This window comes from Staurois parvus, unplaced genomic scaffold, assembly GCF_062004578.1.
Source record: "Staurois parvus isolate SC_StPar_1 unplaced genomic scaffold, SC_StPar_1.0 ptg000882l, whole genome shotgun sequence".
In the NCBI taxonomy this organism is placed as follows: Eukaryota; Metazoa; Chordata; class Amphibia; order Anura; family Ranidae; genus Staurois; species Staurois parvus.
Window position 1 is genome coordinate 1,247,830 of NW_028318678.1, and position 15,071 is coordinate 1,262,900.

Sequence of the window (15,071 nt, forward strand, 5' to 3'; positions counted from 1 at the left end):
CCTGATACAAAAGTTCAGCTCACTTAAAAGACTTTTTGAAACATTTAATAATGAGCATCAAATACAGCCAACGCATTTCGGGTTAAAAAGCCTCCCCCTTCTTCAGGACCTAAGCAGTCGATGTTTATAAAAAAACAGAATGCACAAAGGGATCTGTGCTAAGGCTTTGTGAAGACTAATGTCTCCTTATGGCACTGTAGGCACAAGTTTCTTTGTGAATTCTGTCAAGGTTAGAAGACAGATAATGTGAGAGGAAGAGGTATTGGTTGGCAGTTAAGGCAGAGGCATTGACTGGCTGCTATGATGCATCCTATCATTGCTTCTGTTTTACACATGTTTGGTTTCACAGAATTAGGCCGGAAGTATATTGGAACCAGGGGTTCTGTAGACTTAATGGTCCTACTCTAGGTCATAGGTAAGCATATGGGTGATATTTTTAGCTTTTGACTTTAGGCCCATTTTTAAAGTTTGTATCTATTAAAATTGAATAGATGTGAACAGCTCTTTGTTAACATTTGCTGCTTTACTCACTAAGCATTAGATTTATTTTGTATTAGGCAGACCAAATACCTGGAGTGTTTGCTGTTGCAGAACAAAATAAAGTAAGCAAGAAATTACAGAATAGATGGGAAAACCCATCTTGCGCTGAATTATCAGTAGCGAAAACTTTCATACTTTGGAAAGTTTTAATGAACGATAGGGAACATGTAAGGTATTGTTTGCATAAGATTTAAATAAGTCCACTGGCTACACTCATCTATGTGTGTGAAAGGGTATATTAAGCTAAAAGGCTAAAAACGTATCTACTAACACTGTTGCCTGCAACAGTTGGTCTATATCAGATGCTGCAGACCCAATGGTGGGTTTGAAGTAAACTTTTGGCCAGGCTATGGATAGTTTTTTCATAATTTTAACAAGAAGTAAATGACCTTTAAAACAAGTTCTCACTGTCCTCTGTAGCTGAGCATAGGCATTGTGGAGCAATTCATCCTCAAAGTTCTCAGTAGAAGCACCAAGGTCCTTCAAGTCATTCTCTCAACAGGTCAACTCCCCCTGCTACCCGTTCTCAGCAGTAATTTAACAGCTTATGTCTTCCTGCTCTCTATCTCCATTAGTGACTCAGTAGCTCAACCTGTCCTTCTTGCCACTCCAGAACACCTGCTCTGTGTTTATATTACAAGGCTGCTGAGATACTGCTGAGAGGGGGGAGCTGCTGGGAGAAGACATGGATCATGTCGTTGCTTTGGCTATATGCTTTGAAGATGCATTTCTCCACAATGCCTGAAGCTACAGAGGTCATTGAGGGCTTGTTTTAAAACTCTTCGGATTCAAAGAAAATGTGAATGAATGAATGTCCATAGCCTGACCACAGGTTCACTTTAACTCTAGCCAACAATGCCATGGAGGCTTTGAATGTGACATTATGAAAAACACCCACAGAACCAAAACAGTTTAAGAGCAGGCTGAATACAGCAATAGAAGGACTGCTAGTCATTGGTAGTCTTTGTTTTGCCTTGTAAATCCCTCACAGTTGCTGAAGTCTGGTATATAGTCACATACAGCATGAACAATACTCACTTGGGACTCTATTAATGGCTCTTAGCGGCCTTAAAACTCGTACAGTGCGGATGGCGGACAGGCTGACGTTATGTCCATCCAGAGAATACTCCATCATCCTAGAAAACAAATGGCATGAGGTAAGTCAATAGAAAGGATATTTCATTTTTGCTGATTCTAAATGAGCCCACAACAGCCTAAACTACTTCCAAAAGGAAATCTAATAAGAGACAATACCTTTGAAAATAATAAATCCAAATTATCACTATGGTTATCACTCCTTAAAGTGAACATGGATTTTTTTCATGCTGGGCAAAGCAGAGATCCACTTTAAAGTTGAACTTGGGTTTGGAAAATGAACCACTGCAGTGAGGCCCCCTGGACACTGGAAGTGTTAAATGCTTCTTTAGCCTAGGGGGTGATGAATTAAGTGAAATACTTACTGCATTCCTTGCTCTGGCAGGCTTCCTCCTCTTTGTAGGACCAGTACCCCAAAGCCTCCTCTTTTCACTGCCTGGCCTGAAGCAGCTCTCTGATATCTTTCTGTACAATGCAGGATTAGTGGCCCTGCACTGGACATGGGGATACTAAGTCTCACCACCCCTGGAGCACTGGAGAGTGGAAGATAATGCTTGCTGGCAGGGGTGTCAAGAATATAGTAAGTATATATATATATATATATATATATATATATTGTATATTTATTGTATATTTCTTTTATTTCTTTATTAAGGACTTCATTGCAGGTAAAAACAACACTAGCTTCTAACCCCCCAATGCAGAGGGGGTCCCACTGCAAGAATTATATTTTTCACCAGCCCGAACTTCAGCTTTAAAATATTACTAGCTCCTGTTGGTGGTAATTGTTAGGTTCTATCATGCTTATATTGAGCGGATTAGGTAAAATCCAGCACTGATCCAAGAAATAAAATACCAATTCATAAAAACTAAATCCATTACTGTTGATATTTGTATTTTGCAATTGAACATTTTCTTAGGAAAATTATTCTGAAGCAAATGCAGTTCAAATAACCCCTACATCAGTGGTTCTCAACCTTCCTAATGCCGTGACCCTTTAATACAGTTCCTCATGTTGTGGTGACCCCCAACCATAAAATTATTTACCCAGTAATTATAATTCATGCGTGTCGTTTTACCTCCAATACTGCTGCTTTCAACACAGTAGCTGCTTTCAACACAGTAGCTGCTTTTAACAGAGTAGCTGCTTTCAACACAGCAGCTGCTTTCTACACAGTAGCTACTCTTTACACATCGGAAATATGTGTTTTCTGATGGTCTTAGGAGACCCCTGTGAAAGGGTCGTTTGACCCCCAAAGGGGTCGCGACCCACAGGTTGAGAACCACTGCCCTACATATTATTGAGTTGACTGTTAAAATGTGGCAGTTTGCACAAGACCTGAAGACGATTCCTTTTCGGTGGATTAAAATCTTATATGCATGAATATGGCTAAAAGTAATTAATTTCAGGTACACAAAGCCAGTTCCACAGAGATATGGTTTGATAAGTCTGGTGTGGAGGGACATGCAAGAGTCTAGCCTACTAAACACGTTTGGGATTATTATTTAAGCAAAACTTTATCCATAACAACTTGATAAAAAAAATAATGTTCTTTAGCAAGGAATATACATTCCACATATTATTATATTATTGTTGTTATTATTATAGAGGATTTATATAGCTCCAACACTTTGCGCAGCGCTTTACAAAATGAAGGTAGACATTACAGTTACAATACAATTTGGTATAAAAGGAAACAGAGGGCCCTGTTCCTTATAGCTTACAATCTAGGAGAATATACTATTAAAATTAGTATGTGCTGTAAATAGCCTCCAGCGTTGATCTTGTTTCTTCTTGCTTGAGGCTGCCATTTTGCTGAAGCCCACAGCCCCTGAGCAGCAGTAAATCTTAAGGCTGTCAGCAGATTGGCCTCTATATTTTTTTGTCAGTGCAAAAATATTAGAGAGAAACTGAACATGTGCAAAGCAGGGTGACACAGTGCATTACAGGATTTTAAATAGCATAAACACTTATTTTTAATGTTTTACATAGCTATACCTGCAAAAGGGTACAAATGGAGAAACAGGGCTCTGAGGAAGAGGTTGTGTCCTCGAAACGCGTTAGCCAGTTGGTCATCCAGGGTTCCATCGTATGGACTCAGATGTTGTTTGGATCATACATCTTGTTCAGTTTGACATGCCTGTGTTAATATGTCCATTGTGAGTATGATACCTATTTTTGTTTCTTCAATAAATTATTTTAAACGATAATGCACTAGGTCGGTGCACCCTTTTTCTGTTTCTCCATTTGTATCCAGTGTATTTGGACCACCCCGGTCTGTTGAGGGCAGCAAGCAGTGCATATTCCAGAAAATTCCAGAACATTCCTATTGGGTATACTGAGTCCTTTCCTACCACAGGAGTAAAGTGTTTGTTGTGTTGGATATACCTGCAAAACGGACCAGCCTGAAGTGATCTAGCAGGACTTAATTTTCTGACTAAAGTTCAACTTTTAGTATATTTAAATGAAAGTTGTCCAACAGAATTCATCTTTAAAAATTCTGACTTTTTAATGCTGTCTGTGCCATCTGGTCCCCCTGAAAGCCTCTTAACTGACCTCCTACTCTATCCAAAACTGAATAAAAAAGTTTGAATTTTGTCTGGAGTTAGGCGTGAAGCAAGTCTTTTCATATGTATAAAAAAATATACCAAAAAGACTTTTGTTTTCTTAGAACAAAAGTCATTCTTATACAATCATGCTCAAATAAAACAAAGAACATTTTGTCATAAATTGGATGATTAGCATACTTCCTCCCTTCATTTACTATTTACAGTAATTGTACCGTACTTTAGAACAGGTTGGCGCTCAGACAAGAATAGCCCTAACTAAATAACGTCCATTGCATTCTTGTCCAAGATAATGAGCGGTATTATTTTTCAGCATGTACCAAAGTGTATATTGTATTGATTTTTCTATCCCTGTTCTATATGTCTTCGCAATCAAGCCATTGTGGTTATTTTCTGCCTCGCTGCTTTGTCATTGGCTGTCACAAGTGATTGCCATTCTTCTTGTTTTTATAAAGATGTGGGGGTGGGTGTTTCTTTTTCTCCTAAATTCGTCTGCCCTCATTTCTAGAGTCAATAGCAATATCCCAAAAAGATCTGACGAATGCCCATGATGAAGGCTGTGGCTGAAACCATATTGTTTGCTCTTAGTCACTATGGGATAACGTGAAGAAAATTTGTGGGGGGCGATGTAGTAGACAATTACTGCATGCTGGTGTCTCTTTCTTAATTGCGCCCTGAAAACTGTACATTGTGTCCTGAATTTATCCTAAAAACAGCAGTGTATTTCATGTGCCCAGACACTTACGTGCCTTGAGCCTCATAGCTGTAAATCTACAATGCCCCTGACTGCTAGTCTCACCAGATTTTGATGTCACTACTGTGCTGCTTACTGTTCTCTTTGCTGGAGAGGAAGATGCATCTGTGGACCTGCAGTGCCAAGATCTCCCTGCTTCGGCTTCAGTCATTGTGTGGATGTGTGCCTTTTCCTATGCTCCTTCTGCTTCTTAGTCATTCCTCCTCTAGTCATGATATGGTGGGTGCTCTTGTGTAACAGAAGTATCAAGTGAAGTAGACAACACAACTGCTCCTTAAAGGAAGTTTTTTCTTTTTAAAAAGAAACAGGCAAATACACAAACATGCCAATATCTTCACAGTCACTTCTGTACACAAGGGGACAATATTCAGCAGGCATAAGTTGGACCAAGAGTGCAATGCTTACATAAAATAGATTAAGTGAAGCATGCCTTCCTTAGACTGTTGAGTAATAGGTTTTCTATGTGGGAGTCATTCTTCTACTTCTTGGCAGCTCTCCTGGCCATGGAGCTAGTAGACCATTTCCCTTCAGGAATCCAATACTATGACTTTCTAGTACCCAGAGGGCTCCAACCCACTTCTCAGGCTAAAGGGGGTTATGACAACCTGTCCCTGCTAACTAAACTGGTTCCTATCCCTCAGTCACTTCCCATATCCAGGGCCCCTTTTGTGATGCAGAATATATTTTTTTGGCACATTTACCTCCAAAATGTTTGACAAAATTGCAAAACTAGACTCAGACTCTCCCGAGGTGGCGCCTGAAGCCCATTACAGAGGACACATTAGTCCTATATTGAGTGAACTCAAGCACCAGTAATAAGCTGAGTTCACAAGACAAGTTTATTTCCTTCCAGAGTAAACAAGGAAGTGATTTAGTGATCTCAGAATAGCGGCATTACTCCTCAGCTCCACTAACCTGACAAAGCAGCATAATCACTCTCCAGGCAAGTGGCAGCTTCCCCAACCACCTATTCCACCTGCCTACAATCAGATCACCAGTCATAAGGGGGGCAGCTATTACATAAGGAAGCAAAGCCCTGCCCTTACCAAGATGGCTGCCACCACACAGAGACTGCAAAACAAGGCAAGGTAAGTTAGTGTAATGGCAACTTTGGGAATTCCAGGAAAACTCTGGACACGAATTTAAAGAAAACAAGCTTATTATTTACCAGCTGGTTGACCTAGTCAGACTCGTGTCTGCAAGCTAAGTGCCTTGAAAAGCATCTTACATGGTGTATACATTAACAATTACGTCACAATGCGTATATTTCCTCTTTACTTTTTGTACCCTTAAAATACATTCTGAGCAGTTCAGGATATAGCCTTTGCGGTTTCACATTTAGATAAAATATCACCAACTGAAAGTTAGGGTGTCAGCTGCTAGACTGGAACACATTGTTCCATAGGAAATGAGGGGGAGGAAGTGAGCTGATGACCTGGTTCTGCAAACAGATGCTTTTAGAAATGTTAAAGCTTAAAGGGGAACTCTGCAATATTTGGGTGCTGCCACATTAGTAATGGAAAAAAGAGGTGCAAGCAGCCCACAGGAAATACTAGTGAACAGTCCTTTGCTCTCTGCTTGCCATTTTTTGGGGCACAGTTCAGGTCCTCTTTAAGGTGACTTATTGGGCTGGGTAGGCCTTGCATGAGAACAGAGACCCTCTGAGCTTTGACTCAACTTCTGTGACCTATTCCTATGCCCCCACCAGCGGCATGTCCAAAATCATAGAGCAGAGCTGGAAAGTATATACAGTGTATATTTCCTTTATGGATTCATAGATGAGTTTTGTCTGGCATTCTGCATTATTACCAAACAGATGTCCAGGTAGTGATAGTCTTGGTATATCGAAGATGCTTCCACTCATATGTCTTGCAGTCTGTGGCCTGGCGCTTGAGCTTTTGATGTAATCAACTCACAAGAGAAAGCCCAATTTGCCAAACAGAAGCACGGCATTCATGTATCTTATGCGGGAAACGTATTGGCCCATCTCGCTAATAGGCATGTTACTTCCAAGTCCACTTATGGCAGAAAACAAGCCACTTATTATGTTGACGTTCACGCTGTTAAAAACGTCAATTACTCCACAATGCACTGGGCAAGTCGCCTGGACACTTGTTAATTAGAAGCTCTCTCTTCCCAGTGTGGGGTGACAAAGATGCTTTCTAGACAGTCAAGGCTTGTGGTGAAGTCAGAGCTGAGGGTTCCATAGTATAGCATGTTCACATTGATGGGGGATTGTGGGTGATAATGCAGAGGCAGCAGCCGTGATTGTTTAATAGCTTTATCCTTGGTGATGGGTGACTAGACAACTTCAGATCCATAAATCCAATACCGGACCTGTAATGATATGTCTTATTTACAAAAAAATTTGTAATCCTGTCCAGCCACTTCTCTGATCCGTACACCTCTGGTAGAGAGCAAGGTTGGAATTTTTGCTAGGGTTAAAAAATACAGTAGTGTTACTTTCCCACTTCCAGCCTGATGATTGGACACTTCATGAGCAGCAACACACTGATACAGTGCCTTGAACAAGTATTCATACCCTTTGAAATTTTTCACATTTTGTGCCACTTTGTGTTGGTCTATCACATAAAATCCCAATCAAATATATTTACGTTTTTGGTTGTAACATGACAAAATGTGGAAAGTATCAAGGGGTTTGAATATTTTTTTAAGTTACACGCCCAGCAAATCCAGCGCTGTCCTGCTGTGACCTTCTGATCTGTTGCTGACCACCGGGTTCAATGCTGCCATCTTTCTTTGTGATGTCATCAGGAGCTGGCTGTCTCTTTATGGCTCAGGGAGCCGGCCCCTTGATGATTCTTTCCGGCAGCCATGCTGAAGCTGATACTTCCTGGGATATGTAACGCATTAATTTCAGGAGTCTTAAAGCAGAGTTCCACCCAAAAGTGGAAGCTTTGCTTGTCTGCCTCCCCCCCCCCCCTCTACTGCCACATTTTGGCACCTTTTTGACAGGTACCCACTCCCACTTTCAGCTCAGTTCGCCATGGTGAACTGAGCTGGAAGTTCGTCTCCTTCCAGCAATCCTCTAGTAAACTCAACAGGTCCCAGAGGACTGCGGCCCATTCACAAAGCAAAGCGCATGTTTGTGCATGCACAGTAGGGAACCAGTTGTGAAGCCGCAAGGCTTCACTGCCAACTTCCCTTAGTCAAGATGGCAGCACCAGCACCTGACAGCCGATTGAACAATCGGCTTGGGGGTGAGGACACCACTGGATGCCTGAACAGGTATTTGTAGCTGACTTTTTTTGGGGGGAAGGGGGCGGAACTCTGCTTTAAGGAGAAGGTATATGTCATCTTTTTATTCTTTCCAAGGCAATAATGGAGGAGGGGGGTGTGCTGAAGTGTTAAAAAAAAGGCTGCTGTGCTGTGTGAACCGTCAAAAAAAGGTGCAGGCACCTTTTAAAAACATGGCTGCAGGGAGACCTCATGTTTTCCGCACCCATGATCACACAGTGGGCTGAGATGCATGGGGGTGCCATTCAGAATGAATGCTAGATTGTAAGCTCCCAGGATCAGGGCCCTCTAATCCCTCTTGTATTGAACTGTATTGTTACTGTACTGTCTCCCTCCATAATGTAAAGTGCTGAGCAAACTGTTGGCGCTATACAAGTCCTGTATAATAATAATAATAATAATAATGTCAACCCCGGGCATCTTGCAAGAACAGTACAATTCGGCTGCGGGTGCAGGAATTAACAGGATTCCCGCACCCCCCACTTGAACGCATAGTGCAGGCCAGTAGAGAATTGTAGGGATGAAATCTTTTTGTACGAGTGAAGGTCCCCTTTAAGAACAGTTCATTGGTACATTCCAGCCTTTTTGGCAAATGCCACAAATGCCAGCCTGCCATTCCTGAGCTCACTGGAACCGTATTCATTCCCGTTGCTATTTTTTTGCAGCATTTTACATAACAGGACAGGACAGCCATAAACATCTCCTGCAATGTGATTTTCCTGCTGCTCTGAGAACAGTTTTTTTTTTTTTTTCTTTTGGCATGGTCTGCCTTTCCTCTTATGGTAATCAACATTTTCCCTCTGAGTTAACAGAGAGAACAAAAAAAAAAAAAGGATTTTACAGCGCTGTGACTAAGCAGCTGCAAGGTGATATCAAAATAAAGATGACTAATGCGGTCAGAACAAATTAGTGCTCTCTATTAGACCTTTTATTACTTGTAATGTATGTGAGCTTTGCAGCGCTCCATTGCCAGACATCAGACCTGGCAGGGTATGAAAGAATTCCCCGTGCCAAACAGAGTTGTACTTCTTCCTGCTGATGGAGACGAAGCGGAGAAGGAAAAAAAAAAGAAAAAGATTTTATACAGCGTGAAGTCTGTTTTCTAAACGTGTTCCTGTGTTCGGACCGGAGGAAAAGCGATACATTGAAAAAAAAAGGACTGAGATCTGCATTTGTGGTCCTTAAAGTGAACCAGTCATAGGAAAAAGATATTTCTTAAAATATAAGCCCCCAGCTAGTTATAAACACACAAAATAATGCAGCTCTGTATTCATTAATTCATTCTTAGATGCATTTATTTGATTCTGTCCCTGCACAGCAGGGCTCAGACTTGGGAAGGAGAAGCAGCACAAGGAGCCAGTCAGCTGAGATGTCATACCAAGGAGCATGCCAATAGGAGGAGAGAGAAGAGTGACAGAGAGATGAACTCATCAGTCTGCTGCTTCTCAATTCACTGTCCAGTCGCAGACTGGGGGAGAGATAAGACATGCAAGTGATGCTTAACTGTCTCCCGTCCTGCCAGAGAGGACTGAGCTGTGTATTGGAGAAACGACACCACTGGGAAGATTTCCCCTCAATTCCTGTCACTATGACACCAGGGTAAGACATTGGAGGAGTGCAGGGGCGGACTGACCATTTGGAAACTCGGGCACTGCCCGAGGGCCCAGGGTCAGTATGGGGCCCCATGAGATGCCCCAGGTACATTTTTCATAGGCTTTTTTGAGTTTGGGCAAGGACACGGGGCCCCATGATCCCCTATTTCCTGGGGGGCCCCATGAGTTGTCAGTCTGCCCCTGCCTGGTACCTTTTTCATAGGCTTTTTTGAGTTTGGGCAAGGACACAGGGGCCCCATGATCCCCTATTGCCCGGGGGCCCCATGAGTTGTCAGTCCGCCCCTGGAGGAGTGGTTGTCACTGGACCGGGGGCCATAGACAGTAATGGTTCCAACCTTTCCCTATTCAACTAAAGTCTATTTTTGTATATTTTTGCTTGTGCCTCCATTAGGGCTTGTTCACACAACCTATGGAGTGGGAACACATGGAAGCGCATGCTTTCCTGCATCAAAAGGAAATAGGCTGCCTCCTGCAGACATGCATGGGTGCCATCAGGGGCGGACTGACAACTCATGGGGCCCCCGGGCAATAGGGGATCATGGGGCCCCTGTGTCCTTGCCCAAACTCAAAAAAGCCTATGAAAAAGTTACCAGGGGCATCTCATGGGGCCCCCTACTGACCCCTGGTCCTCGGGCAGTGCCCGAGTTTCCAAATGGTCAGTCCGCCCCTGGGTGCCATTATTTCTGACATCTGGCAAACGTGGAGGCATTCGCAACCACCAAACCACATGATACCTCAATCCACGTGGGGGGTGAACGAGCCCTTAGATAGATTTCTTATCGCTTCGTGTTCTGGACCATTATGCAGTGAATGTAGGGCACCGTGGTGACACAGCGGCAGGGCCATGACACCCTGCATTCACAATCTTTGGGTTGGATGAGGCTGGGTGTCATTCAACGCAGAAGACTGAGGACATATTGTGGCAGGAACAGTTACTGCAGGAGACAGCTCAAGACTGAACGTGGGGTATTGTGCCTCGGCTGCTTTTTTATTTAAACTGGTTGTAAACCTTTACATATACCCAGTGAAGCGACTAACCTCAGGTGATATACATAGATGAAGCAAATCATCCTGTATAAGTTGTACCTGTTTATCTGCAGAATCTGTCCTCTACAGACATTCAAAATACATAAATTATGCAGCATTGCTGCAAACGACAGGGGGTGGGGATCTGAGGTCACACCCAGGACAACATAGACCAGGGAGCTGAGTGTAGGGGTGTGAACGAGCCTTTAGATAGATTTCTTCTTGCTTCTTGTTCTGGACCATTATGCAGTGAATGTAGGGCACCGTGGTGACAGAGCAGCAGGGCCATGACACCCTGTATAAGACTGAGGACATTTTGTGGCAGGATCAGTTACTGCAGGAGACAGCTCAAGACTGAACGTGGGGTATTGTGCCTCGGCTACTTTTTTATTTAAACTGGTTGTAAACCTTTACATATACCCAGTGAAGCGACTAAACTCAGGTGGTATACATGGCAGAAGCAAATCATCCTGTATAAGTTGTACCTATTTATCTGTGGACATCTCTCCTCTACTGACATTCAAAGTCCAGAAATTACGCAAGGCAGGGGGCGGGGATCTGAGGTCACACACAGGACAACATAGACCAGGGAGCTGAGTGTAATCTGATACCTGAGTGGAGGGATTGGACCCCCCCCTCTACACAGTCTCATAGGGAAACATGCACAACTGAGGCTTGTCAATCACCTGCTGTGTGCTGGAGGGGGGTGGCAAGAGCCATATCCCAGGATTGTCTGGTGTTGGCATAGACCAGGGGTGTCAAACTGGCGGCCCTCCAGCTGTTACAAAATTACAAGTCCCATCATGCCTCTGCCTTTGGGAGTCATGCTTGTAACTGTCAATCTTGCAATGCTTCATGGGACTTGTAGTTTGGCAACAGCTGGAGGGCCGCCAGTTTGACACCTGTGGCATAGACTGTCAGAACTGACTGATGCAGATAGCGAATGGGAATAGGAATAAGAGATTAGAACAGAAATCACACTAGATGCCTTCGATAGAGGCAAGTGCACACTGTAGAGAGATATGCTTTGTTCATTTTTCATTTCAGAGATTTACAACCACTTCCATTTTTTTCTTCCACAGACCAGGGGAGAAAAAAAATAGGGCTTTAAAGAAAATGTTTAGTGCGCCTGGATAGTTCCCTCCCATCAGGCCCACTTTAAAATAAAATCTTGATGATGGCCACAGCAACATACGTTTATTATCTCACAGGGATGATGGCTCTGGTCCTTAGGATCCTCTTGAAATCTAATGCTATGCATATTCTCTTCAGCAATTATTCTAAATGCATTTGTAGAATCGGCAAGTATTCAGAGATTCATGTCTCAAGATGACAGAATTAAATGACTCATAGGGATCTCCAACATTTCATGGCTAAATAAAAAGAAAACAGAAACCAACACTAAATGTAATATCTTTAGCTACAAAGCCTTGTATAAGCCAACAGATTCAAGTCAGTTGAAGGTGGAACACCCCTTTAATGAACGTGTATCACGCAGGACCCTCCAGAAAATGATCTGATGAAGGAACATTCTGGTAATTGGACCAGGAACGTAGAGGCAATACTGAACACAAGTGGTGTTAGTCAGTCCCCGAGGACATCATTTACCACTCACCCAGCCATGACGATGAAAAAATCCAGCCTGTTCCAAGTATCTCCCAGGTAACACTTCTGCCCAAAGATGCCCAACGCGATCATCTTAATGACCATTTCCACAGCAAAGAAAGCGAAGATGAAGCCATCAAATGCCTGGAGCAAAGAAGAGAAGAAACACCCTTATTGCAGCCAATTTTATTTATACTTCCAGCAATGGCTTTTATAAAAGAATACACCCGGTGACCCTAAAAAGCATCTATAATAATGGTTCATGTCATTGCAAATTCATACATTGGGTTTTTGTTTTATATCGTAAGCCTTCTTAATTAACCAGTTCAATACCAGGCATTTTACCCCCTTCCTGCCTAGGCCATTTTTCAGGTTTCAGCGCTCTCACACTTTGAATGACAATTGCGCGGTCATACAACATTGTAATTTCTTGAGGTCCAAGAATGTCAGAACAGTACAGATATCCCACAAAAAAAAACCCTTTTTGTAAAGTAGACAGTCCGACGTACTTCATAAGAGGAATGGCGAGTTTGTTGAAGTTGTATTTTTTTTGTCATAATTTTTCGAAAAATGAAAAAATAAAAAAAATAATTTTCACTATTTTTTTTTTACATACTGTCACCAGTGCAGTACAGCATCATCATATAACTGGCATGGCAGTGAACAGGGACACTGACTGGTGACAGTATGAAAAAAAAAATATATATATATATATTTTTTTTTTTACTATTTTTAATTTTTTATTACTTTTTTTTTTAAGATTTTCTTTTTATATTTTACTATGTCTAAAGTAGTACAATGTTACCATAGTAACATTGTACTACTTTAGGGAAGTGATCAGTATTTTTTTTTTTTTTACACAATTTGCTTATAGCAAAGAATTACTTTGCTATAAGCAAGCATTTACCTGAATGAAATCGATTCATTCAGGGGTTTTTTTTTTGTGCTTAGCTGTGATTTGGCGACAGCTAATCACATGACATGTGCATGTGACCTGCTGTGACCATTCACAGCTAGACACTAGTATACAATGGATGGCATGAATGAAGCCATCCATTGTATACAACTGTCATGTGACCTGCTGTGATTGGCCACAGCAGGTCACATGGTACCGGCAACGGGGGCCGGTACTCAGATCTGTCATCGGCCGTGTCCGAGGTACACAGCCGGTGACAGATCGCGCCGCTGGGCGGCTCTGCAACCGCGCAAACTGCGCATGTGCGGGAGGACGCCAAATGGCATACACCCCGGAAAGCTAATGCATTTCTGCGGCCGCCAAACGGCTATAGGCCGGGCGGCTAATGGTTAAAGAAAAAAATATTTTCAGGGCTTAGATCAAATTTATTTATGTTTTAAAGTGTATCCAAATCTAATATATATATTTTTTTTGTAAACTGTGGATAGTGTAAGGAAGGGTTAGAACCCCGATGACTCCTCCAGGGAGATTCACCCTTTCTATTTTTCCTTTGCCAAAATTTTAGGTTGTCACTGAAGTAGAGGGAAAATCTTCCAACGGGGGCACTGGCTCCAGTGACAACTGTCTAAGGCTTCATTCACACCTAAGCGTTCCGTGAATACATGTAAAAGCAATTGCTCTTCTGTGCGTTCACGGAACACGCGTAGAATGCGTGTTACACTTGAAGTGTCATTCATTGGTAATGGCACCTCAAACGTGACAAGCAGATGAATTTTAAGATGTATGACAAACGCACCAAAAAGCAAAATATCTGAGAAAAGAATTGTCCATAGTGAATGCATTTAATATATACTGAATGTTTGCCTTCTTAGGTCTTTCACTGGTGCTTCACACACTCTGTCAACTTTTTCAAGGTCCCTTTACCAACTCAAGATTTCTAGGAAAAACCCTGGATCCAACACTGCCATACACAACTCAGACAGCTCCCAAAAAAAAGCTCGGAGTCATTCATATTTTGTGAGTAAATTATTGCTTAAGTTATTGAGCTCTGTAAACAAGTCAGGTCAAAAAGATGACAAGGAAAACAAAATTCTAATGCTCCACCTGCTGGATAGAAATAAAAATGCCAAATATTACTATGCAATTTTTTGTAATTACCTGCCCTAAAAAGAAGAAATATGTCTTCTATATTAAATAAATTAATAAAATATATAAAATGCTACTACACATAACATTAAAAAAATTACTGTAAATATATATATATTATTATTTATTATTATTATTATTATTATACAGTATTTATATAGCGCCAAAGGGTATGCTCAGCGCTGTACAATAGCAAGGGGGACAGAACATGAGACAAGACAGTAACAATACAATACACGAGGGGTTCGAGGGCCCTGCTCTTTCGAGCTATCTATATATATATATATATATATATATATATATATATATATAATTTTTTTTTCTTCATCCCTATTCCACACCTTCTGAGTTTCTGCAGCTTCTGAAAGTCTGCTTTGCACAGCTGTGACACTGAATTACACACAAAGGTGTATGTATGAAAAATTTGCAGAGCTATTCATTCTGTGAAATTGCATGTACATTCATTTTGTGCAATTGGGGGCAAAAACATAATTTTATTAGGCCATTTCTTTCCAGGTTGAATGTTACGCATATTCACAGAATAGAGTGA

At 41.8% G+C, this 15,071-nt stretch overlaps 1 protein-coding gene across 4 annotated transcripts in view; it reads right to left on the minus strand.

Moving 5' to 3' along the window:
• Positions 1-15,071, minus strand: part of CACNA1H (calcium voltage-gated channel subunit alpha1 H) — a 710,377-nt gene that overhangs the window by 302,701 nt on the left and 392,605 nt on the right. For all 4 annotated transcript variants that reach the window (XM_089656030.1, XM_089656029.1, XM_089656027.1 and 1 more), the window contains exons 4-5: positions 12,470-12,603; positions 1,579-1,676 (exon numbers count right to left, since the gene is read on the minus strand). In XM_089656030.1, coding sequence (XP_089512156.1) covers positions 1,579-1,676; positions 12,470-12,603 — 232 coding nt within the window. The remainder of the gene's footprint in view (positions 1-1,578; positions 1,677-12,469; positions 12,604-15,071) is intronic.